This window comes from Nannochloropsis gaditana (genome assembly GCF_000240725.1).
Source record: "Nannochloropsis gaditana CCMP526 unplaced genomic scaffold scaffold292, whole genome shotgun sequence".
In the NCBI taxonomy this organism is placed as follows: Eukaryota; class Eustigmatophyceae; order Eustigmatales; family Monodopsidaceae; genus Microchloropsis; species Microchloropsis gaditana.
Window position 1 is genome coordinate 1 of NW_005803661.1, and position 23,788 is coordinate 23,788.

The 23,788-nt window shown below is 54.3% G+C and overlaps 3 protein-coding genes across 3 annotated transcripts; all 3 read left to right on the plus strand.

The window, feature by feature from the left end:
- Positions 1–311: 311 nt before the first annotated feature.
- On the plus strand, positions 312–2,710 carry NGA_2076620 (ubiquitin ligase e3; the record flags this gene model as incomplete). Its single annotated transcript, XM_005855094.1, has 1 exon — positions 312–2,710. A coding segment is annotated over one exon (2,399 nt), but the record flags the coding sequence as incomplete, so codon positions are not given.
- NGA_2010520 (uncharacterized protein) lies at positions 2,697–5,540 on the plus strand. The gene has a single exon (XM_005855093.1). It carries the CDS (start codon positions 2,698–2,700, stop codon positions 5,212–5,214), a length of 2,517 nt encoding a protein of 838 aa, XP_005855155.1. The 5' UTR covers position 2,697; the 3' UTR covers positions 5,215–5,540.
- A 5,147-nt stretch (positions 5,541–10,687) lies between these two features.
- Positions 10,688–11,630, plus strand: KAR (3-oxoacyl-ACP reductase; the record flags this gene model as incomplete). The annotated part of the gene is made up of 1 exon (XM_005855092.1): positions 10,688–11,630. A coding segment is annotated over one exon (831 nt), but the record flags the coding sequence as incomplete, so codon positions are not given.
- Positions 11,631–23,788: the final 12,158 nt, after the last annotated feature.

Below are 23,788 nucleotides of genomic sequence, written 5' to 3' on the forward strand. Positions count from 1 at the left end.
GGGGAGGAGGGGGCGGCTAGGGGAAGGGGGTTGGAGGAGGAGGAACACAGCATGCTATCACCACCAGAGGACATTTCTGACGCCGGCGGCAGACAAGCGGCAAGCGCCGAATCCAGTGAGCGTGGGTTCTCAGCCGCCTCGTCCAGCCTGGAGCCTCCGACACCACTGCTTCCCGGGCCCGCGGCAGAGGCTACCGTTTCCTACCCCTGTCATCCCAAGGGTACCTTACACCTCCTTCGTCTTCCCCTCCGTCGCTCCTTCCACCTGATTCTGCATCGGGCCTTCGCCTTCCTCGTCCGGGAGGCGGTGAAAAACCCCGCCTTACTCTCGTCCACCTCGGCCCCGTCTGAGGGCGACCTGGGCCAGCTCTTGGCGCACATCAGTGAAGAACCCCTGCTCGCCTTGGGTCTCTTTGAAATGCCAGTCTCCGTCCTCGTCCTGTCCGCCGAGATTCGCGCGGGCCTTTGGCGGCGCAACGGACAGCTGATGATGGACCAGGTGATCAATTACAGGGAACCGCCCTTCTGCAGGGTCTTCCGTGACATGGACCTCTTGCTGGTACAGATGGCGGCGCTAGCGTGGGGCGATTGGGAGAAGGTGATGAACGCATTGTTGCGACGTTTCCACGTCTGGACCTGGCTGCCGCCTGCCGGGTGGGAAGACGTAGGCAAGGCCGACGAGGCAGGAGGTCAGGGGGGAGACAGGAAGGCAACAGACTCCTCGTCGTGGATGAGGCCAGAGGGGGGGCAGCGGCCAAGGTCAGGGCGACCATGGAATCGGCGCGACCGATGGGATGACGATGTGGTCCGGGAGACGCTGCTGCCTCTGGGAGAGGAGTGTTTGCTGTTGCTCATCCTGCTGATCACCGAGGTCCCCTTGCCCCCGATGCCTCCCCAAGACCGGCACCGGCTCAGCCTTCGCCGCGAAATCGTCCACCGGCTTGCGTCGGGGCCGTGCACGCACAGCGAGGTCCACGAGTGCTGTCACCACTCTTCGGACGGCTCGGAGGTGATACCGGAGTCCATGATCGAAGAGATCCTGGCCTCCGTGGCGGTCCGGCGCGAGGCGCGAGACCTGGAGGCGGAAAGGTTTGTTTTAAGCGAGAGCGCCTGGGAAGAATACGACCCGGCCTTTTTCCACATGACCAATCAAGCGCACCAACAAGCATCGGAGATGCGGCCCTCGCCCAAGAAAGAAAGCGGTCCATCCCCCAAAGCATGCGTTCGTCCCCCCCCTCCGGCTCACCCGGTCTTTGCCCCGTTGCGCCTGGGCTTGCTCTCCTCTCGCACCCTCCTCCAAGTCATCAGAACGGTCCTCATGAAGGCCTTCCCGCCAAGCGGCCGCAGCAGCAGTGGCGTCCCTGCTTCCACCTCTTTTCTCTCGGAACCCACTGAGCCCACCGACAGCACGGGTTTCATCGCCCCCCTCCCCTCACCTCCGCCTCCCTCCTCTTCATCCTCAGCCTGCATCCGCGATTCCCTCCTACCCCGATGTCTGCATCTACTGACTTTGGCCGTGCACGCTCTACGGGACTGCCCGTCTTCACCTGCGACACGCTCGTTTTTTGCGGCCATGCACGACACCTCTGCGCTCCCTTCTTCATCGAGCCCCTCCCTGTTCTCCCTCCTCCTCGCATTGCCCTCCTCGATTGCCTCCTCGTCCGACGTCCACCTCTTGCAAGGGACGCAATGGCTGCTCCAAAACCTCGGACGGCTCGATCCTGTCTGCCAAGCTGCCTTGGACCGCAGCGTGGCCGTCGGCGAGGGAGCCCAAAAAATTGCGCGATCAGCCCACGCCCGGAAGAAGACAGCACGTGAAAAGATGCTCGCCAAGATGCAGCGTTCGGCCGCCGAATTTCTCAAGGGGCAAGAGGGTAAAGAGGAGGAGGAAGAAGATGTGCCGCGTAGGGTGCGTGAAAACAAGGAAGGGGACGACGGGATGGTTGACGAGGATGATAGAAGAGCGGGCAAGTCCGCGGAAGGAAGGATTATGCCCTCTCCCCGGAAAAAGAGCCTTGGAGAGCTGGGTCCGGGGGAAACCAATGGAGAAGAAGGGATGGAGGGCGAGGAGAAAGCGGGCGGGGAGGAAGTATTACCGAAAAAGCCGGTGTGTATGGCCTGCCGGGGCTCCAGTGCGAAGGAGGACTCGAGTCCTTTGGGATACGCTGCCTTCGTCCAGCGCTCGAACGTACTGAGCAGGTCTTTACCCCTTGGGGAGTTGGACGCCTGTCCGACTTCCTCCTCCCCGCAGAAGCCCGGGCGACGGGGAAGGCGAGGGGCGGACGGGAAATGCGGACAGGAGGAGGAGGAGGGGGAGGAGGAGGGAACAATCGAGGGAGGGCGAAGTGCGGCGAGAAGTGGGAAACAGGGTGGCTTTCAGGAACGGCGAGAAGGCTTGATTGTGCAGCTGTGTGGTCACGCGTTGCACTATGGGTGCTTTGACGCCTACTTTGCCTCGGTGGTGGAGTCGAGCGAGGCGATGGGCAACTTGATCTACAACGTGCAGGCGGGCGAGTATCCCTGTCCATACTGTAAGGCCGTTTCCACTTGCTTGGTGCCGCACATTCCAGTGGTGGAGGACGCAGGCCTTTTCGGAGGGGTCGTGATTGGCGCAGGGGCGGGTGTAATTGATCGGCAGGGGGCAAGAAAGGGCAAGGATGGGAATAGGGGAACCGTCGTGTGGCGATTCGAGGATCACTTGCAGGCATTGGTGGAAGCAGATGACGAGGATATGGATGAGCAGATGCAGGGTAAAACCACGGAGGAGGAAGAAAAGGAGTGCCTGGAGGCGTGGGATGTACATGAACAGGAAGGGTGGGAGGAGAAGGACAGTACCATTTTGAGAACCTCGCAGGGAGCGGAAAGAACGCATGTGCCGGGGTCTCTGTCGAGTTTTGAGGGCGCGCAGGCCGCCATGGCGATGGAAGGGAAGGAGACGGGGGAGGAGGAAAGCGAGGAGGATCAGGAGGCGGCGAGGAATGAAGCGGCACTCACGGAGAGCTGCCGCCTCTTTTTAAAGAGCATGGACTCTGGAGGGTCTCCGTCGTCTCCGAGCAGCAGGTGGCGTGGAGAAAGGGGATGGGAATCAGATTTGCCCGTGGATCGGTACCTGAAGGTGTGCGAATCGCTCGCTTACACGTTGGCGGTGGCGCAGGTGGAGATGGGTCACGGCGGGGAAGAGAAGGGAAGAAAGGGATGGCACGCCGATGGAGGACGAGGCGACATTGGCGGGACCAGCGGCACCTGTAGCGGAGGAGATCACGCTGACGTTGCCCGGGTGACACGATTGAATGCTTTGATTCGGGTTCTGGGCTACATGACGCGTCCGCTATGGCCTTCGTTCCTGGATCCCCTCCCTTCTCCAGTCACCGATTCTCAAGCGGCTGGCTCTTCGGGCTCGACAAACGAAAATCAGGGAGTGCAGGAGGGGGATGATGAAGGGGACGCAGTGGGAATGCTCACAAGCATGGGTAGGGGTTACGGCGAGGACGCGCCGATAAAACCGCTTTTATCGGCGCAACACCTTCGTAAGCGACGGCGTGGAGGTCCTGAAGCCCAGGAGCGTGGACTGGGCGGCATTGGCGGCCGGAAAAGACGGCAAGGGAGGGCGGAGGGAGTAGCCCCCAGGGTCAGGATGGCGGGGCCCTTGGCACGCTTGTTGTTGGGAGGCGGCTGTCCCCTGAACGTGGGGCGGGGCTCGTCTTCCCTCTTGCGGACAGAGCAGCCCCTTCTGAGCCAGAATGTTTGGTGCGTCTGGGTGGCGGCGGCGGTGGACTTGACCTTTCTGGCGCCCTCGGTCTCGTCGGCGCAAGGCGGGCGGGCCCAGACGGGGAAGGAAAGCTCGCGGGGGAAAACAGAGGAAGATGTGCTCCGGGACTTGACGTGTGCTATTTTCGTGGCTCGCGTGGTGCAGGTGTTGTGGGATACGGGGGGTGTATTCCGACTCGCGCCTGGTGGGGGAGGAAAAGGCAAGGAGGAGGCCATGGAGATTCCCGGGGGCCCGAGGCTGGGGGCCAACGGCGACAAAGACGACCTCGAAGAGGGAGCTAGCAGGGAGGAAACTCTCTTGCTGGAAGGTGTCTCGGCCGCGATGGGTGAGGCGAAGGAGGGACCCTCGCCAGTGGAGCGCGCTGAGATGCTAGACATGAGCGCATGGGGCATGCGACTCGGTCGCTCCATGGCCTCCCGGGCTGTTGCCACCCTGAGTGTGGAGGAGGCGCAGGAGCGTGTGAGTCCGGGGCAACTGGCGAGTCGGTTTGAGATGGCGAAGCAGGCGGGTAAGGCGCTGTTGGAGTGTGCGGCCTTATTCGTGCGCGTCAAGACCGCGCAAGGTGGGGACGGAGGTGCAAAGAGAGGGAAGACGGCAGGGACGGACGGGCAGTCGGAGAGCGATAGCAGGTCGGGTCGTGGGAGAGTGGTTTCAAGTTGGCCGGGATGGCACTTAACTGGGCCTGGTGCTTCCTTCACTGATCTTCGAAGGGCCATGGGCGTCCCGGAATTCGCCGACTTATTGCGAGAGGAGGGACAAATGTGGACGTGCCTGGCCATCACTTGGCTGTCAGAGTGGAGCCAACGCTTCCTAGCCCGTCCCCCGTCCTCTCCGCCCTCCTACTTGGTCAGACCCGCCGGTCCCTCCTCCTGGGATCGTGACCGGCGCTCCCTCGACTATCCCGTCTGGGCCCCGCCTCGCTTTGTGCCCCTCCGGGCATCGTACACCGAGCTTCACTCCGAGCTGATTGCCCGCCTGCTTTCGGCCTTTGATCAGAACGAAGCGGGGGACTCCGCATTCCCCATGGCAAGTGGGGGGGTTGCTGGCACAGGCGCTATCACGCCGGTCGCTGCGGCCGGAGGAGGTGGGGGAGGAGGACCCCGGGTGGAGAATCCTGTGCTCTGTTTAGTGTGCAACGCCGCCCTGGAGGCCGGGCGTGGCCGCTGTACGGCGCATGCGAGGGCATGCGGACGAGGGGTGGGCGTATTCTTCCTCCTGCAAGACTGCTCTGTCCTCCTGATTTATTTGGACCGGGCCTGCTACTTTCCGAGCCCCTACGTGGACGTGTACGGGGAAAGGCACAAACAATTTCGGGGTCGGCCATTGCATTTGGATGAGCGGCGCTTGGAGGCCCTGCGGCGCGTGTGGGCCAAGCAGCGGGTGCCTTACGAGGTGGTACAGGCGAGGAGTACGAGTAAGCATGTCATTCTGACCAACTACTACTAGAAGAGATGGACATGAAGGAGAGCTATACACGACGACGCATTAGGGAAGAATATGCGCGCTTTGGGATAGGATCGATAGAGAGATGCAAGGACTCGACAACCAAGGATATAGCGCGGGTGTAAAAAGCATGCAGGCAGCGAAGAAGGACCGCCGTATAGCCTTGGGTTTTGAGCACCTGCACTTTCAGTGGGGTGACCATGTGTCGACGTGAAATTGGTGCGTGGGTGAAGTTCAGTCGAATGATTTCCCGAAGCCGCAATTAACGCGGGAGGAAAGATGACACACACAAGACACAAAAGTAAGGAGAGACAGACCATACACTTCAGAAATTAGCCTTGCTGTACACTTTGTCTTCTTTTTGATGGAGCTTGCCTCTCCCCGTCTCGCTTCGAAAGCACATCCTCCTGCGTTTTTTACTCCTCGTCCTCGTCACTCGCGTACGCGGCTAGCATGCTCAGGGAGTTGGCAGTCGATGGGGCTTTCTCTTTACGCTCCTCCTCGTCTCTTTTTTGCTTTTTATGACCGCTATCTTTGTCGTCGTCAATGTTGCTGCTGGAAAGGCTCCCTTTACTCCCTCCTTCTGAAGTCTTGCCAGATTTGCCTTTGCGTTTGATTTTGACGTTGATTTTTACCTCAGGGAAAGCCCTCTTGCCATTGCCATTTCCTGCAACAGTTGCACCACTACTGCCGCTTCGCCCCGAGTCCAGACGCTTTCCTTGTGTCTCGGCACCCCCTGTGCCCTCCGCGACCCCTCGCGCGTCTTCCACCAAAGTGTCGTGCTGCGTGTGGTTCAAGTCCCTGTTAGCCCGCGCGAGAGAGAACGCCGCCAGCTCCCGCTCCTCCTCTTCAGCCCGACGACGCTCCCGTGCCTTTTCTTGTTCGAGGATTCCGTCGAGATAACTAGCCTCCTCTTCATCCAACGCCTTGGGAGGGGCGAAGATCTGTTTGGTTACAGCGTCGTACTCGGCCTTCTTCTTTTCTTTTTGCTCCTCCAATTGCTCCCACAAAGTGCGACTGTGTGCTGCTTTTTCTTGATCCAATCTTTTTTTATGAGCTTCCTCGTCTTCCAATTGTTCTGTTTTGTACGACACCTAATCACCAGAAAACGTGCAAGAGGATGCTTCTGCTTAGACAAGCAGACAGGAAGAACAGGAAAGCAACACATACTTACCCCGTCATCCGATGACAGCACAGATGTGGCAACGAATCGAATAGCTGCCATCTTGCACAAATTCCGTGAATTATTTTGTCCTCGTTAAATGGAAAATGAGATGCCAGGTGAGATGAAAGCGAGGCTTCAAGGTACGAAGGGGGGGCCGCACGCTGTAAGTTTCGTGCGGCGGAGGAGAGCACCGAGGGGTATATTCAGCACAGTCTCAAGCAATACGACATGGCAATAGCATGAGAGCACGCATGGACCTTTGCTCCGATAATCATTCGTTGCCATGCTCGTTGATAAAGAGTGACTTCCCCTCAGCCTGTCTGAGGTGCTAGTTAGCATTTAAGTCTTCTATTGCGCGTTTAGAAAGCATTGAGGAAACCAGCTCTTGACTTCCTTGTCCAAGAGAATGTGTCTTCCTTTAATATGTATGCACGTTTTACATGCCCTTCGGTGGGAAGTCAAGGAACCTTTACACCTAAAAGCGCACGCTCAAAGCGCCCGACGGGAACAGATCCTGAAGATCGAATTACCCACATGCCACAGTATACACACCACACTGTCCGCGTCCTCTGGCTTTGTAGGTGCATCGAGGCCAAAAATGAAGCACTTTATGCCCCTGTCCACTTTTTGGAGTCCGGCAAATCTTTTTACAGGCCCTTTTTGCGCTCGGAGTATGTTTGTGGTGCTTTTCAACCCACCAGTACCACGCTCTGTGACAATGTCCTCCCGTTGTTCCCGAGATATACAGGTGCTGTCCGGTATTCTGTCGCACAATTACTCACTCAAGCCCTTTCAATGCACAGATTTATAAAAGATAAGAGAAACGGGTCTCAGTCAAAAACCGCGCAGCCCCCCCTTCATTGTCAACCATGCCAGCTTCCGCGGGCCGTGTGGTAAGTCTGCAGCATGCCGTGCATACCTTTTCCCACCAGTACACACACAGTCTAATAGGCTCTACCCTGCCTCCGGTTGCGGCCGTCACAGAAAATGCCACACAACAATCGGATGTCCAGTTCGGCTGCGCTGGGGACAAGCAACATGTGGAAAAATGTGATCAAGTACGACCCTTACGCGAACGATGAAGGTAAGGTCTCCCAGGGTCTCCTTCTCCACGCTTGCTCCTCAATAAGACTGAGCATTCTATTATCCACCGTGATACGACCCACTCATTAGATGCTGCTGCGGAAGCGGCCGCCGCCGAGCTCGCGGCGGAGCAGCAGCGGGGCTTAATGGACGTCGTACGGATCAAGGCGCGGGAGACGCTGGGCACGGAGAGCAAACGTGGCGCTTGTAGAAAATGCGGCAACATGGGGCACCTCACGTATCAGTGTCGGAACCATTTGGGAGGAAACAACCGTGCCGCAGACTCGGAGAGTGAGAGCAGTGACGAGGATAGTGTGGAAAGCGCCGAGGAAGTCGTGGAGGCAAGGGCGGCAGCAGCGGCAGCGATGACTAGCAGGGGGGATGGGAATGGGTCCCGGAAGCGCAAGCAAGAGAGCAGCAGTGGTGGCTCCAGTGACAGCGAGGAAAGCGAGGGCAGCAGTGAAGCGGAAGAGAGGCGGGAGCGGAGACGAGAGCGGGAAGGCCGAAGGAGCGCTAGCGTGAAGAAGCGGAAGAAGGAGAGCAAGAAGAGGCATAAAAAGATGCATAAAAAGGTACGCTGTTCTGACAATGATCGGGATAGGGTTCTTCGAATTATTGTCTGGCGCTCGCGAGATTATCCCTGACTGTTCGAGACGATTAATTTTTGTCTCAAACCTTGCGGACCTTTTAACTCGCCTTGCCCGATTCCATCTACGAAATTTTCCCACAGGAGAAAAAGCGCAAAAAGAAGCATTCGCATAGATAGCCACGTAACTCTATCAAATAGTAATGTGTCCAGCGCATCGCTAGGCAAGCACTCGTAATGAAGAAAAGTCTCCCTGTACGTCGAATTCGCGGCCGTCCAGCTTCATTTTTTCAATCTTTGCGCTTTTCAATCGCTTTAGAATATTTTTCCATTCACTTGATTATTTTTTTGGTGTAATTGGCTCTATTTCACGCATGAAAAGTCTAAATACTCGCTGAGCTACTTTTATCCCCCCCAACAAAAGTCACTGTAGAACGCAATACTCGAGCGCATCTTTTCAAGAAATTACCCATACACAAAACAAAAGTTTGATTACATTGGACAAATGTGAATTGAGTAGTCAGGGGGACTCGATGTGTGCGCAAGCAGCTTTACGCCATGGAGTATGCTCTGTTATACATGTTCTCACACCTTTTCGTGCGTAACGTGCTTTTTGTTTGCTTGTGAAGATACCTTATAGCATTTTTCTTGTCCAACTGAGACGACACTTTTCATGCAACAGTAGCGTCATCCATGTCCCGTATCGATCATGGATTGTACCTCTTGTGCCATGGAATGATGCAAGGAACATGATAAAAGCCGTGACGCTACGTCACTCTCTGTCAAACCTTCTGATTTCTTTGCTGTGAGAACAACTCGGAAAATGTTATTGTAGAGAAAATGATGAGCAGATATCTTCGTACTTAATGCCTTGTGTGTGTCAGTGCTATCTTCTTCATGCGCTAGCGCATCACATGTCTGCTCGGAGATGTGTTCACCGAGGCGAATCCCTCCACAACCCACAGAGCAAAGTAAGAACCACAAAATCAAGTCTTTCGCGATGTTCAAGTGGTTACTCGTCGTAGTTGCAGTACTGTTAGGCGTAGGATCTAAGTATGCCAAGCGGAAATTGCCCCTCGTTCCCGTGGACCTAGATGGAAAGCATTTCATTGTAACGGGGGCCAGCGCGGGAATCGGAAAAGAAACAGTGCGCACCCTGGCAGAGTGGAATGCTTCGGTAGTTATGGCTGTTCGAAATGTAAAAAAGGGAACTGCGGTCCTGGAAGACATCCGTCTATCTATCGGGCGGCAGGACCTGCCGGTGGAAGTCTGGGAGATGGACCTGTCAAAGCTTTCGTCGGTCAAGGATTTCGCTGACAGATACCGGGATTCCGGTCGTCCTTTGCATGTGCTCATCAATAATGCGGGCTTGGTCTCGTGGGAGTACATATTGACAGAAGACGGTCACGAGCTTACATATCAGACGAACCATTTGGGCCACTTTTTGCTGACCAAGCTGTTGATGCCTTCCTTGCTGGCTTCAGCGCCTTCACGCGTCATTCAAGTGTCTTCCGACGCGCACTTCATGGGAAAAATAGATCTAGGTTAGTCAACTCGCGTATTGATGCGTCAGATAACTTAACTTTCACGATGCAGACGACGCTTTCCATTGTGACACAGACTTTTCAAATTGCGTTGCGACTCATGGTATCCGATCTCTTTGTTTCCACAGACCACTTGGACTCCTCAAACGACACTTATAATAGTATGTCTACGTACGCACATACCAAGCTTATGAACGTGGTGTATGCCAATGAGCTAACGCGCCGCTTTAAGGACGTTGGAGTTGTCTCGACCTCTCTGCATCCAGGATTCGTTGCCACGGAGTTCTTGCGGGACTTACCTGAGTGGGCACAACCGATTAAGAATGCAATGTGCTCGCTCTTTGCCCGAAATGAGGTTGAGGGGGCGAAAACACAAATTATGGCAGCCACTGCTCCGGCATATGAAGGGGTGGGAGGCGTGTACTTTGATGCATGTGCTCCTCGAGTCCCCAACAAGCTGGTTTTGGACGAACATTTAGCGGCTGCATTTTGGGATAAATCCGAGGAAGCGATCCAACACATGCTCGTCGAACCCTCAGAAGACATGTCCACAGAAGTTGCTGAGGAATGAGTTCAGAGGCGAAGATGTGGTATGTGGCGTCTGTAACTCTGCACCGTTTTAGAGTGCTGCAAAGAAGTACCATGATACGCCAAGATTGCATCGTAGACGTGCTCTGTCGAAAATTTATCACGGAAGTCTTGTTATAGGTTTTGTTTGATGAATATCCTTCTAGCTACAAGAGTCAAGAGGGAGGTTAAGGTTTCGCTCTTCTGTTCCCTCTTTATGTCTATCGCCTATCAATCAATATGTACGCACATATAACATAATATAATATACACTTTCTCTGCGTCGACGCCGGAAGAGATGGCAAGCTTGGTAGCAGGCTCGGATTGCGTAGTCCAAATTTTAAATTTAGCACTGGGCCTTAACTGACAACAACGGCCGAGCTGAAGCTCAACGGAAGACAACTGTCGGTATGGGCTTGCGCCTCAGAAAGACTTGCCTGCGCCAAACCTTATTATGCCTGTATACCCGTATAAATTGCTTGTTTTGCAAGCCTTTGAATAATTGGAATTTTTCGGTGTTGATTGTTTCGGCTACAGGTCAAACGGCCTGTTAGGGTTACTCCGAGCGGAATGGAATTGTCCTTGCAAGGGTCCCGTCGTGCATTCATTACGGGAGCAGGAAGCGGCATCGGTGCCGGTATAGCCTCTTCATTAGCTCTTGAACATGGATGGGAAGTGATAGCAACAGACGTTAATTTGGAGGCGGCGCAAGGCACAGCCGCGCAGATAAAGGCCAAAGATGGTAAAGCGGAAGCCTATGCGCTGAATGTGGCTGACAATACCCAAATAGTCTCACTCATTGAGCAGCTAAAAAGAGAAGGAAAAAATGTCGATGTTCTGATAAATAATGCAGGTTTGCAGCACGTGGCGCGTCTCGAAGACTTTCCTGCTGAGAAATGGGGATTCATGATCCAAGTCATGTTGACTGGTGTGGCTGATCTCACAAGGGCAATCTTACCAATGATGCATGAACAAGGATTCGGACGTATTGTTAACATTGGTTCTATCCATAGCGTTATCGCATCCCCCTTCAAATCCGCGTACGTGGCTGCAAAGCACGGTCTCATCGGATTCTCCAAGGTAATAGCCTTGGAGACCAGCGACGTAGATATTACCATCAACACCATTTGTCCATCCTATGTGAAGACTCCTCTGGTAGATGCTCAAATCGCAAATCAGGCGAAGACACACGGTATCAGCGAGGATGAGGTAATCAACAAAATTATGCTCGAGCCCATGCCCAAAAAGGCCTTCATTTCCATTCAAGAACTGGTTGGCACTACTCTTTTTTTGACATCCGATGCCGCGAGGAACATGACGGGCCAGACGCTAGTACTTGACGGCGGCTGGACGGTACGTTGATATACCGCACATACGCGTGCTGGTAAGAAATTACACTGACACATAAAAGTTACAGATGGGCTTGCCTGCTTGACAAATTATAAATATGATACGTACACATATAAAGGCTGAAACGGTCAGTAGCAACGACAAGCTTGGCTAGTTGTAAAAATTTTCTTTTCGCATTATCATAAACTAACGGCTGCAGCTTAATCACAAGCAATTTTTGAGTCGAATGAGCTGAGAGCAACTCCGAAAGCTTGCAACGGAGTGAACGGCCAACGAACATCCATCGTGAATTCGTGTTTGTCCACCCTCCCGAACTGAAGTAAAACTGTCTCATGATCTTTCGGTGCAACAAGTTGGAAATTCTTGACTGAGGCCATTGTGACCCGGCCATTAAAATTGAGGACGTACGCCTTGACCTGGTCATTCCACCGAGGCGGCTTGTTTATGAAATGATGGAATTCGCTTATGTCTCCTCTTCTGACCCGTTCAAGCATCGCGTCTGGCAAGGCCATATCTTCTTTGCCCTTCCATTCCTCCACCCTGTCGTCAACCATGTTAACACGCGGCAGATACACTTGCATCTTCCTTGGTCCACGCGCACCCAAGACATTTGCTGCATAAACTACCACCCCTAATTCTTCACAAGACGCGCCGATGTCCCTGAAAGACGCTGCTCCATCAGTGGGCTTCTCCTTGCTGCTGCCACCCCTGTCAAAAAGCTGAAACTCGGTTCCCACAAAGTTCGCGCGGACCTTGCCAAGATAATCGGGGCTGTCTTTAGCGAAGTCTCTGTTGTGCATTGTGACGTGGTAATTCGATGTCCTCTTATTTCCCTGTTTTTTTGCCGCCATCAAAAAGTGATCCCCGTTACGTGTATAGAGATAGTACTCAGGAAAAAGTTTCCCGGCCCCCATGTTGCGACGCTTTATGTAGCACTCCACTACCCCGGTAGACCGCGCCACAGGCCGTGTCAGAAATGAGAACAAGCCTGCACGGGTGGCTAAGAGAGAGGGGAAATCCACTTCCTCGGTCACAATTGGAGCCTTGTAGACAGGAATTTTGTTGGCTGATGACAAAGCAGTGTGGTGCTCAAGCGTCGCCGGGGACTCTTCCTCCCCATCTGAACCTGAAGTGTCACCATCCTGACGACCCATGGATACCTCTTCGGAGAATTTCGGTGAAGGCGATAGCTTTCTTATTTCGAGTGATGAAGACGATATGTTCGCTCGGTACGCGTGCAGTCGTCTTGCTGCCGAGGACGGTGCAGGTCCTTGAGGCATGGGTACTACGCGCTTGAATTGTTTAGCATTATTAGCATCCACATTTCCCCCGTCCACGTCGTTATTTTCTGTTGGTGGCATGGAAAAAGGTGTGATACTTGGTGTATGGTATGTTAAGCTGGAAGCTGACAAATTAAAAGTAGGATCTTCAATAGGTCGCACGGCCTCTGCGCGCATGCTTTCCTGACGACGCCGCAGCATGACCTCGCGTTGTTGAGCGAGTATTCGAGCCTTTGTATCATTGCTATTGCGAGTGTCTTGTCTAGAAAAATCTGGTGTATGCGATGCGAAGGAGGAATCATCGATTTTTTCGTACAAGTCGCCAGCGGCAGGAGACAGTTGTGGAAGCCCGGAGTTGGACGCAGCACGCGTGCTTCGGGCCGTTTGAGAAGGAACATGGGTGTCCTCTGCGATTGGCATCTTAGTTCCCTGTATATGCAAGTTCTGGCATAATTGATGGCAGTAACTGAGCTGTAGAAGATGTTTTAAAATGCAAATTTCAAGGCCAGCGGAAAAGAACAATTCGTAACGGATCGCCGGGAAACTGATTTTCACAATTTTGAAAAGCGAAGAAACAGGCACAGGTGGAGACTCGCCCATTCCCTTTTTCTATTAAGCAATATAAAGCATGCTTGCCCGTAGGGCCGCTTTATAATTTAGGGAAAACATTACCCAACATGTTCGCTTTGCTAGCCTTGCTCTACCTGGGAGTCAAATACATGGTGATGAACTCAACTTCCTTCCCCCATACCTTTCCTCCCTCGCTTTTTCTACTTGCTTCCTAGCGCAATATACGAGAGTAGCTATGAAGCGAGATATCCAACCTAATGTTGCCCGCCATGATAAGTCCTCGTTCACTTGCATTTTCTTTACTTGGTTCGCAAGACCCCCGCATTGATGAGTTTTTCGATTTTGGCCGCGACACCGGGGTCACTCAATGCTTGCCTTCCCTCTCGTGGATTTTCTTGAAGATCTCTGAGTACTTGCTGGATCACAGGATCGCCTAAGATAGCCTGTACCTCCGGGTCGGCCATGCCGTGCGCGGCACGCTCCATGTCAGCCTCCTGCGATGAGGCGTCGCGGATACGGGCACTCGTTTTTTGCAGTCCTTGGACACACAAGCTGTTGTTGGGTTCGATCTCCAGGCCATGCTTGTACGACTCGAGGGCCCGATGGTATTCTTTCATGAAAAACTCGATGTCTCCCTTCTTGGCCCAGGCCTTCACGTACTTGGGGTCGAGGGCGATCGCCTTCTCGCATGCCGTCTTGGCCGCCGAGAAATCCATGAGTTTGGACAATGCGGCCGCCAGATTGTTGTGATAAGCGGCGTTCGAAGGGTCCCGTCTGATCGCTTCATTGTATTCTTTCACCGCGTCCGGCCATTTTCCCGCCCGGAAGGCCTCGTTCCCCCGGTCCTTCGCCTCCACTGCCTTGGCGGGATCCACATACGCCAACTCCTCCTGCTTCTTGCGCTCCACCTCCGTGCTCTTAATCAGCCGCTCCACCATTTTGTCGAAGTGTTCCATTTGCGCGTCTCGGTAGGCTTCTATTGCGTTGGCCAAATCGCCTTGCTTGGCTAACGCCTTCCCCTTCCGGACCAGGGCCTTGGCCACGTCCGGGTATGGAGCCCTGTTCGCGCGGCCCACCTGGATGGCTTCGTCGCACTGTGCCACTGTTTTGGTAAAGTCTCCCTGCTCGAAAAAGACGGCAGCCTTGTTGGTCAGGAAGGCCATGTTCGAGGGGTCTTTTACGATGGCATCCTCATAGGCAGCCAGCGCCTCCACGAACTCCTTCTTCATGTAATGCTGGTTGCCTCGCTCTTTCGCCTCCAGGGCCTCGTGCTTTCTTTTCCGCTCTTCTCGCTCGGCTTCGCTCAGATCCTCCTCCGCGGGCTCAGGGGCGGGCGCGGGGGCCGGGGCCGCCTCTTTCTTGACGGTGGAGGCCTCACTCTCCTGCTCGTCCATATCCCCGGCCCGCATGTCAATGCCTGTCAAGAACCCAAACACGTCCATGATTCGCTTGTCCTGCAGGATCGTATTGAACGCATTCGGGTCTGTCTGTATCAGCTTGATCTTGGCCATAAACTCCGAGTCCAGCAAGTACTTGCAAAAAACTGGGTGCCCCGCCAACCGCGCCACGTTCTCAGGCGCGAAGATCGATGCCAAGGGGTTGATGCGCGGCTTGTTGCTGCTCTCCTTCACCTTCTTAACGTCTTCTAGAGCAGATGCGAGCCCGGCGTCGTCGGGAGCCACCTCAAGACCTCCTTCATAAGCCGCTTGGGCTTCATCGTAGCGCTTCATGGTGTGCAATGCAGCGCCTTTCCGTGAAAATCCTTTGGGCCACGTAGGGTTCGCTTTGATGCATTGCTCAGCATCTTCCAAAGCGGCAGCGGCATCTCCCTTGGAAAGATAGGCAGCCGATCGGTTGGAGAAGTACACATGTCGGGGAGCAGCTCCTTCCCCTGTTACGGGTAGGGCTGCGCTCACCTCGAGTGCTTGCGTGTAGCATTTGATAGCCTCATCGTAGTCCTTGGCTTGAAGTGCCTTGTTCCCCGCCGCTTTGTGTGCCTCTGCCTCTACGCTTGTCATGGATCAATCGAGACGGACAGGAAGACCAAGTCGTTACCTGAAGGGCTTCAAATATGCTGAAACGAAGGGAGGTGGAAATGATCTCAGCGCTGAAAAAATCTCAGAACGCCAAATAAAATACAGGAGAAAGAGTCATTTTTCCCGGCCCAGTCGTTTTCCCTCAAAATGATGACTATTGCGTCCAAATCCATATCTCACCCAGTCGCTCCAAAGTCGACAAACTTCCTCTGTGGTCAAAGAACATTCCACCACTCGGGCATCTTTTCCATCATAGTGTGAGACCTCGCGGCTTTTTGTGGACCGAGATCTCCCCTTTATTTGTAGACCGAGGTCTCCTCCTTATTTGTGGACCGAAACGCCCTCGGGCTCTTTCGTCCTTGTGCCCTTTTCCCAACACGTCTCGTAGCTAGGCGGGAATGGGGAATTTGAACTTTTTCGGACCCCTGCAAGGCTGAGGTTGGCGAGTCACGCGGCCTGCGGGCACTTAAATGTGTTGTGGGATGGACTCTGGTGGACACCTCTGGTGGACACCAGCGTGATGGAGCGTTGTTTATGAAACCTTTGAGAGATCTGCCATAATATCGTTTGCAAGCTGTCTCACTGGTTTCTTATGCGTTCCTGGTTTGTCGACTAGAGGCACGCGTGAAAGGTTGGGTTGGCTGTCAACCCCTCCCACGATCAGCACAATGCTGGCCGTTCATGGCAGTAGGGCAAATATCAGAAATTGGATTGCGGGATCTATTGTTGTTGCCTGCTTTTTTACTTGTGACGCACTGACCGCCGCATCCTCGAACCGGACGAGCCGTTGTACCTCCCGAATTTATGATTGCTTTACCACTCCGACAACCGTAACACAGGAACGAAGCGCCGTGCCTTAATAATGGTGCAGTATGGCATTGATCCAGGTGCTGAAAGTCATGTAGGTAGTGCAAATTGCGGTGATAATTCCATGGTGGTGGCCGTGCGAATTCGACCCATGTCGACGAAGGAAATGCAGTCTGGCGCGCAAAAGTGTTGTAAGGTGGTCAATGGGCGCTATGTGATCATCTCAAAAGCAGGGATTGCAGGTCGCTATTTGAGATCGCAGCAAGGTGAGTGACAAATAATGCCCTATTAAATGCCTTACGAGAAGGAGCCGTGTCGCCACTCCGGAGGTCTCAGTATGTCAAAAGCATCAGGCCGCAAACATGGTTTCCTCCACGCTGCCTGTGAGACATGTAGGCTGACGTGATGATTTACACACAGTCAAATTTAATCCTTTCTATTTATGTACATACCAGGATCATCTAACGAATACGCCTTCGACGTGGCATTCGACGCAGACGCCACTCAAGCCGAGGTCTACGAGCAAACGGCCAAAATGCACGTTCCCTCCGTCTTGGACGGCTACAATGTCTCCATTCTTGCGTATGGAGCAACAGGGGCGGGGAAGACCTTTACGATGATGGGCAGTTCTTGTGCAGCCGCAGGCGAGTCTGCTCCCGTCACAGGCGTCATCCCCCAGTCCCTCTCAGATGTATTCGCTACCATAGAAAGACGGAAACGCACGGCGCCACCCAACAGCCAATGGCAAGTATTCTGCTCCTACATGGAAGTTTACAACGAGCAGATCTACGATTTGATAGGCCCGGGGGCGGGGCGAGGTCAGCCTCTGCAGCTCCGGGAGGATCCGTCCAAGGGGGTTGTAGTGGTAGCCGGTTTGCCCGAAATGCTGGTGCGCGACACCGCCCAAGTACTGGATTTGCTTCGACAGGGAAACCGCAACCGGAAGACAGAGGCGACTGCGGCCAATCAAGTCTCCTCCCGCTCGCACGCGGTCCTGCAGATATGCGTCCGTTTCTCGACCGTGGACGCAGCCGGCCACGACCTCGGGCGAGAGTCTCGCCTGTCTTTGATTGACCTAGCGGGGTCGGAACGGGCCTCGGCGACCCTGAACCGTGGGGCCCGGCTGCAAGAGGGTGCGAATATCAATAAATCCCTTTTGGCTCTGGCAAACTGCATCAACGCTCTGTCGGAGAACTCAGGGGGGGGGAAAGCAAACAATGTCAAGTACCGTGATTCCAAGCTCACTCACCTCCTCAAGGTAAGGCGGAGCGTTGAGAAAGCGTCTGTTTCGAACCCGCTTGTGGGAGCCGGGGCTAAGCCCTCAAAGACAGTACCTGCTACCTGCAGAGATCTTCATCCCCTCTCATCTAAACCGTATACCCTCAGACCTCGCTGGAAGGACAATGCAAGGTGGTCATGCTCGTGAATGTCAACCCCTGCGACGCCGTCTTTGACGACAGCCACAATGCCATAAAATATGGGCACCGGGCCAAGCAAATCAAAATCCGGCCAGGGGAAGTGAAGATGCACCTGCAAGAGGCCCCGTGGCATGAGCGCGAGGCCAGGTTGAAGGCGGACAATGAGGCCATGCGGCGAGAGCTTGAGGAGCTCAAGTCTTTATTAGTCAGTCAGCAACACACGCAACAACAGCCGTACACTGGGCGGGAAGGCACGGCCGCATCCAAGTCGTCAACGCTCCACTATGGAAACCCCCACCCCAGCCATGCCCGGCTGCCCTACGGCGTATCGGAGGGAGGCGGGATCATGGGGATGTCAACTCTCATGGACGTTGAAGAGGAAGAAGAAGAAGACGAGTATGGTCATGGCACGAATTCCAGTCACTATGCGACGGATACGGGCTCACATTCGGGCTCCTCCCATTCCCAGCTTGGCAGAGACAAGCCCTTGGGGGGGGCAGACGCGTCAGTCTACACCGGAGACACACCGGTCCACCACCGGGTCCGCGAGCTTGAGACCGTTCTACAAGAGATGACCCGCACGCGCAAGCTTCAGCAACAATTCGTGGCAAACTTGGAGGCGCATAAGCAGGAGAAAGACGAAGAACTTCAAGGTCAGCGGCGTCTGGTCCGGTCGTTACAGAACGAGCTGCGGGAGAGAGAGCAAGAAAGCCAGTCCTTACGGGAGATGGTCATTCATTTGCGAACACGCCTCGAATCGGCGAAACATACCAATTACGCGTTCACCGACGAGGATGACGACATGGTCGTTTTCCCCCCTCGTATCAGGCATACATCGGTGACTGACGCCCCTCTCAGCGACACGGAAGCCTCGGTAGCTGCGACCGTGCCTAATCGGCCAGAGTTCAAACGAGCCCGCGCCAGCAATTCTCGCGGAAGGAGCAGCGTGCCCATGGTCGAAGCCCTGGAAGATATGTTCTCTCCCATCAAGACGGTGGCAGTACTCGGGGCTGCGGCAGGCGGCCACTCCACCGCGACGACTGCTGGAAGCGCGTCGGGGTCGGGATCGGCGCCGGGCTTCACAGCGAAACGGAAATCGAGCATGGCGACACGGGAATGTGGCAGTGGGGCCACGACTGCAGCAAAAGAATCCTCTGCAAAGGCACCTCCATCCGCCGCAGGGCCAGCGAATATGTCTCCCGTAACAACGCTTCGGAAGACGGGTGTGAAACGACGGCAAAGCCAAATCCCTCGACCCGCATTTCAGTATTCCACGCGGCGGGCCTCGATCCTTTCCTCAACCAACACCGCTTCTGACAAAGCACCTACAGACGGGTCTTCTTCTCGCTTGCCTTCTGGAAAGGATAGGCTTGAGGATGCACCCGACCGGATGACCAAGAGCGGTACATCCTCCAAAAAGCGAACTTGGGAAAATGCCTTGAACAAGGAAAACGTATCATCCGCCCCCCCTGTTCTCCCAACAGCCTCTTTGAACGCCGCAAATCGACATGTCAAGCGTCGCGAGTCCAGCATTTACAAAAGTGTGAGTATGGTAAATGGTCAGAGCAATGCCTCAACCGTCGCATTACGGACTCGAAGCAGGATGAGTACAGGACCCGGCGCCCGTTTTTGATGAAAGTGTAGACTTGTTCCGGGTCGTTCCGGGTCGAGAAATATCGAACACAGTATTGAACCACGGAAACATGGCATCAAAGCCGTAGGCCGACCGGGATGTTCTAGATTAGAGTCTTTAAAGTGTACATGCATTTCATAGTCGAAAAGAAGAGGACTCTCAAATGCGTAAAATGCTGATGAGAGCCTTTACAGAAACAAACATTTCCAGCGCATTCGTCGAGGAAAGTAATCTTGTTGCGGGTCTATGATAGAAAGCGCCAGAAGGCGCCCACGTTTTAGTGTCTTGGGGGCTTTCTTCGATCTCTGAGTTTATACCTCCTTCTTGCCACATTTCAGATCGTTCTCATCATATGCGCTTGTTAAGCAAGTGAGGCACCTAATTTTTTATCTATTCAGCATAGCCGTCAGGCTTGCATGAGTGAGTGACCGCTCCCAGGAAATGCCACCTGCGATGACATCGTTTCTCTCGCTCCCCTCAGAATGGCCCGCCCCCACCTGAGCATCGCAATGGAGGGTCCTCGCAGACGGCAAATCTTACATCTCACCCTTTCCATTCCTCCACGGATCTGTGTCCACGCCATTCGTACCCCTCAACCATCTCAGCGTCAATTTCCATTCCCCCCCGACAAGCCCCGTTTCGCTCCCTGTAGCGTATTCCGTAGGAGCATGGCGATTGTCATGGGACCGACACCTCCGGGGACTGGCGTTATCTTCCCCGCCACCGCCTTGCACCCTGCAAAGTCTACGTCTCCTACCAGCCGGTAGCCTTTCTTCGAGGTGGGGTCGTCCACACTGTTGATGCCTACGTCGATCACAACCGCACCAGGCTTGATCCAATCGGGCTTGACCATCTCCGCCCGCCCGACGGCTGCGACCACGATGTCGGCCCGTTTGCAGACCGCAGACGCGTCTTTGGTACGACTGTGAATGACCGTCACGGTGGCATTCTTCTGCATGAGCAGGAGGAAGACAGGAATCCCGACAATGTTGGAGCGGCCAATCACCACAGCCTCCTTGCCCTCGATGACGGTGCCGGACCGCTCGATCAGCTCGATGCATCCTTGTGGCGTGCAGGCTGCGTGGTAAGGCAGCGTCTTCAGATCAAACTTCCGCGAAGAGCCGTGCGTGTTGGTATGGGCGAGCTGGGCTAGATTCAGAGGGTGCAGTCCGTCCACGTCTTTGTCGGGAAGAATGGTGTCTAACACCTTCTGCTCGTGGATGTGCCCCGGTAACGGCAGCTGGACCAAGATCCCATGCACGGCCGGATCTGCATTCAGCTCGGCAACCTTCGCGATCAAATCCGCTTCCGTTACGTCCGAGGGGAAGTCAAATTTGAAGGAATGAATGCCCACCTCCTCGCAGGCCTTGATTTTCATGCGGACATAGGTCGCCGAGTCGGTGCGGTTCCCGACCAGGACGACGGCCAGACCCGGCGTCACGCCCGAGGACTGCAAAAGGGCAGCGCATTCCTCCTTGATTTCTCCCCGAATCGTCTCGGCAATAACCTTCCCGTCAATGATGTTGTCCGCCGAAGATGACGAAGGTGTCGCCATTTGGAAAAGTAGCTCGATGTCGAAAGGGCGGCGAGGGGCAGCGTCTTCTTCAATATAGAGGGGAGCAGTGACTCGGTTCGAGGGCCGGTGGCACCGAGTGACTTGTCTGTACTGAAAACGAGGCGAGTTGACAAACGTAGCGGCAACCGCAGCGGCTTTTGTGACGCGGGGGGCGAGGCGACAAGGGGTACGTGAAAAAACACGGGCGGCACCTCCGGAATCTAAAGCACAGGTACCGACACGGCTTAACAGCAGAAGGCACACGACTAAACTATGAGCAAGAGTCTTCAAGAAGAGCAGCGACACGGTGTTGCGCTGTTGAGCGAATGGAAGGACGATTTTTGAATCCTGTGTGTGTGAAAATGTAAATACTACGATCGCGGAAGGAGGGGACAGGTCGGTACACGTGATACCGCACAAAGCTATGGCAATGAGAGCTTGCGATCAACAAGCCCGCAAGTGTTGTAGCTTTCTGTCGCTATTCGCTCCCTCAAAAATTAAAACCGATGCCATCTCGCAATTCTTCATGAAAAGGGGGGGGCGTGGTGGAATAAGAGAGCAGGACAACACAGGAAGCAAAGACGGGTCCACCCTGAAAGACCGTCACGCCATGGTGCGAAGCTCGTCCTTCGTGACTAAAAGGCGCCCAATTAGCATGTATATCTCGAAAGACAGGTTCATGCACACTGACATGAATAAAGTCATGCGCATCGCAGGCGCATGCCTTGCCCTTGTACACTAAGTTGTGTCTTTTCATACGGAGGCGAGGCTGGGGTATCCTCTCTCCAAATAGTAGGGCCTGACCGAGAGTGGCCCGTTTTGATGCAAGACCTTCGCCCTGGCCTCCCACGTTTCGTCACTGCGAACTTGGATGCAAAGTGCAGCTCGTGAGGGAGACTATAGGTAAGAAAAACTGGGCTGCGGGCGAAGACAGGGCTCCAAAATTCTCCCTCTGTGCTGGGAATTGCCATCTCCATTGACAGCGAGGTCCTCAAAAATGGGCTTCCGCAGCGTAAACCCACTGCACTGCCCTGATCATTTTAAATTTTTCAATATGTTTCTCGTACAAGGTATGTCTGATTCCGGATGCAGTTGCTGTATTTTTGAATATCTCGGCGCCTTCGGCATAGATACCCTCCATGGCTTCCTACCCTCCCATGAACCACTCTCACGCTTGCCCCAGGAAGAATTCCAGTCACATGAAAACGTGGCAGCAAATCTGGCCGAACTATTAAATTCCACAATAGCACGAGCCAAAATCGAGGTTCTTCCTGTTGTTTCAGCCCAAGACACGCGCTCGCTCTTAAATGAAGATCCCCCCTCGCAACGACGGGCATTGCTGCTTCTTTCAGGCCTTGCATCGGCGTACGTGTGGGGGGGCGGTGCAGATGTATCTCCGCGCAACTATCTTCCGCCTGCCATAGCTGTACCTCTTTACGAGGTGTCTTGCATGCTCGAAACATGTCCCATCCTCAGCCATCAAAGTAATTGCTTGTACAATTGGAAATATTCGGCGCTGGAAAAAGAAGCGCGAGAATCGAGCTGCCGCAGTCAATATCCTGGCGAATCTTTGTGCGGCGATGAAAGCAATGAGTGGATTCTACATGCTGGTGAGGACACAGATCGCTTGGCGCCTTGTCCTGCATGCTATTCAACGATGTCGACTACCCCTTTCCTTCGCACGAAAGAGCTGTCCCTGACTTTCTCCTTCACAGAGGACGAGAACGAGCGAATGTTCTACCGTCTCACCCTCGAAATCGAAAATATTGGCGCCCGGACTCTGCCTTTGTTGGAGTACACGCGTCGCATTGCCCAGAAGCTTACTTCCAGTTCTGAATCAGGAGCGCAGAGGGATGAGTGCCAACATGAAGAAGGACAAGGGAGAGCTTGCTCTCACGTAATTGCTTCGGATAAAGCTATGGTTGCCGCTTTAAAAGAAGTTAAAAGACTGATACAACTCTGCCAGCAGGTCCTTCTCTCCATGCCTCGGTTCGTCGATCCTGGATTTTTTTACCACCGCGTGCGGCCGTACCTCTCGGGATGGCGCAACAACCCTGCGCTGCCCGAGGGGGTGATGTACAGAGGAGTGGTGCCGCTTAAGGATAGATTCTTGGTTGGAGGAGCTGGGACCGAGACAAGCGGGAGCCAGACACATGGGAAACGTGGTGAGGAAACAAGCGGATATGGAGCGTGGGACGACCCTTTTCCGGACGAGCTGGCAGAAGCAAAGAACAATGCTGGGGATAGCAGCAGCCCGACCCTGTTCTTGTCGGGGGCCTCCGCGGCACAAAGCTCCCTCATACCTGCCATTGACGTATACCTCGGTGTTGACCACAATGCGGCAGGGTCCCCGAGTCAGGCGTCCTACGAGTATCTGAAAGCGATGCGCGCTTACATGCCTAAAGGACATCGCCGATTCCTGGACACGTTGGAAAAAGACCTCACCAGCTGCGAAGGGACACCCATCGCGAGCATCCGTGAGTACATTCAAAGATATGGAAGTGACCGAGAGACTATGAACGAGCCCGAACGCGAAGATAGGAAGGAGGTGCGGGAGGCGTACAATGGATGCGTTGGGGCCTTGCTGGCTTTCCGCAAATCGCACTTAGGAATCGTGCATTTGTACATCTCTTCTCAGCAAGGACAGGGAGAAAAAGGGGTGGGGACAGCTGGGTTGGGGGGAGCGGCGGGTGGAAAAGGGACAGGTGGGCAGCCGCCCAGAGAGTTTTTGATGCCATTGCAACAGTGGACAGCGGCATCGCGACTAGCAACTCATTGACTTGATTTTATTCATAAGCTGGACACGCGTCGAAAGAAAAATGAAGAAAAGTTTAGTAAAACTTATGATGTGTCACGCAGTATCCTTTACGCTAATCTTATCGGTCGTTGTTTCTTTGCAACGATTGGTCTCTATGTCGTAATTTTTGTGGAATTTGTCTGTTCATTTTGAAAAAGTGCCGGCAAAAAATATGTAAAAGTTCGC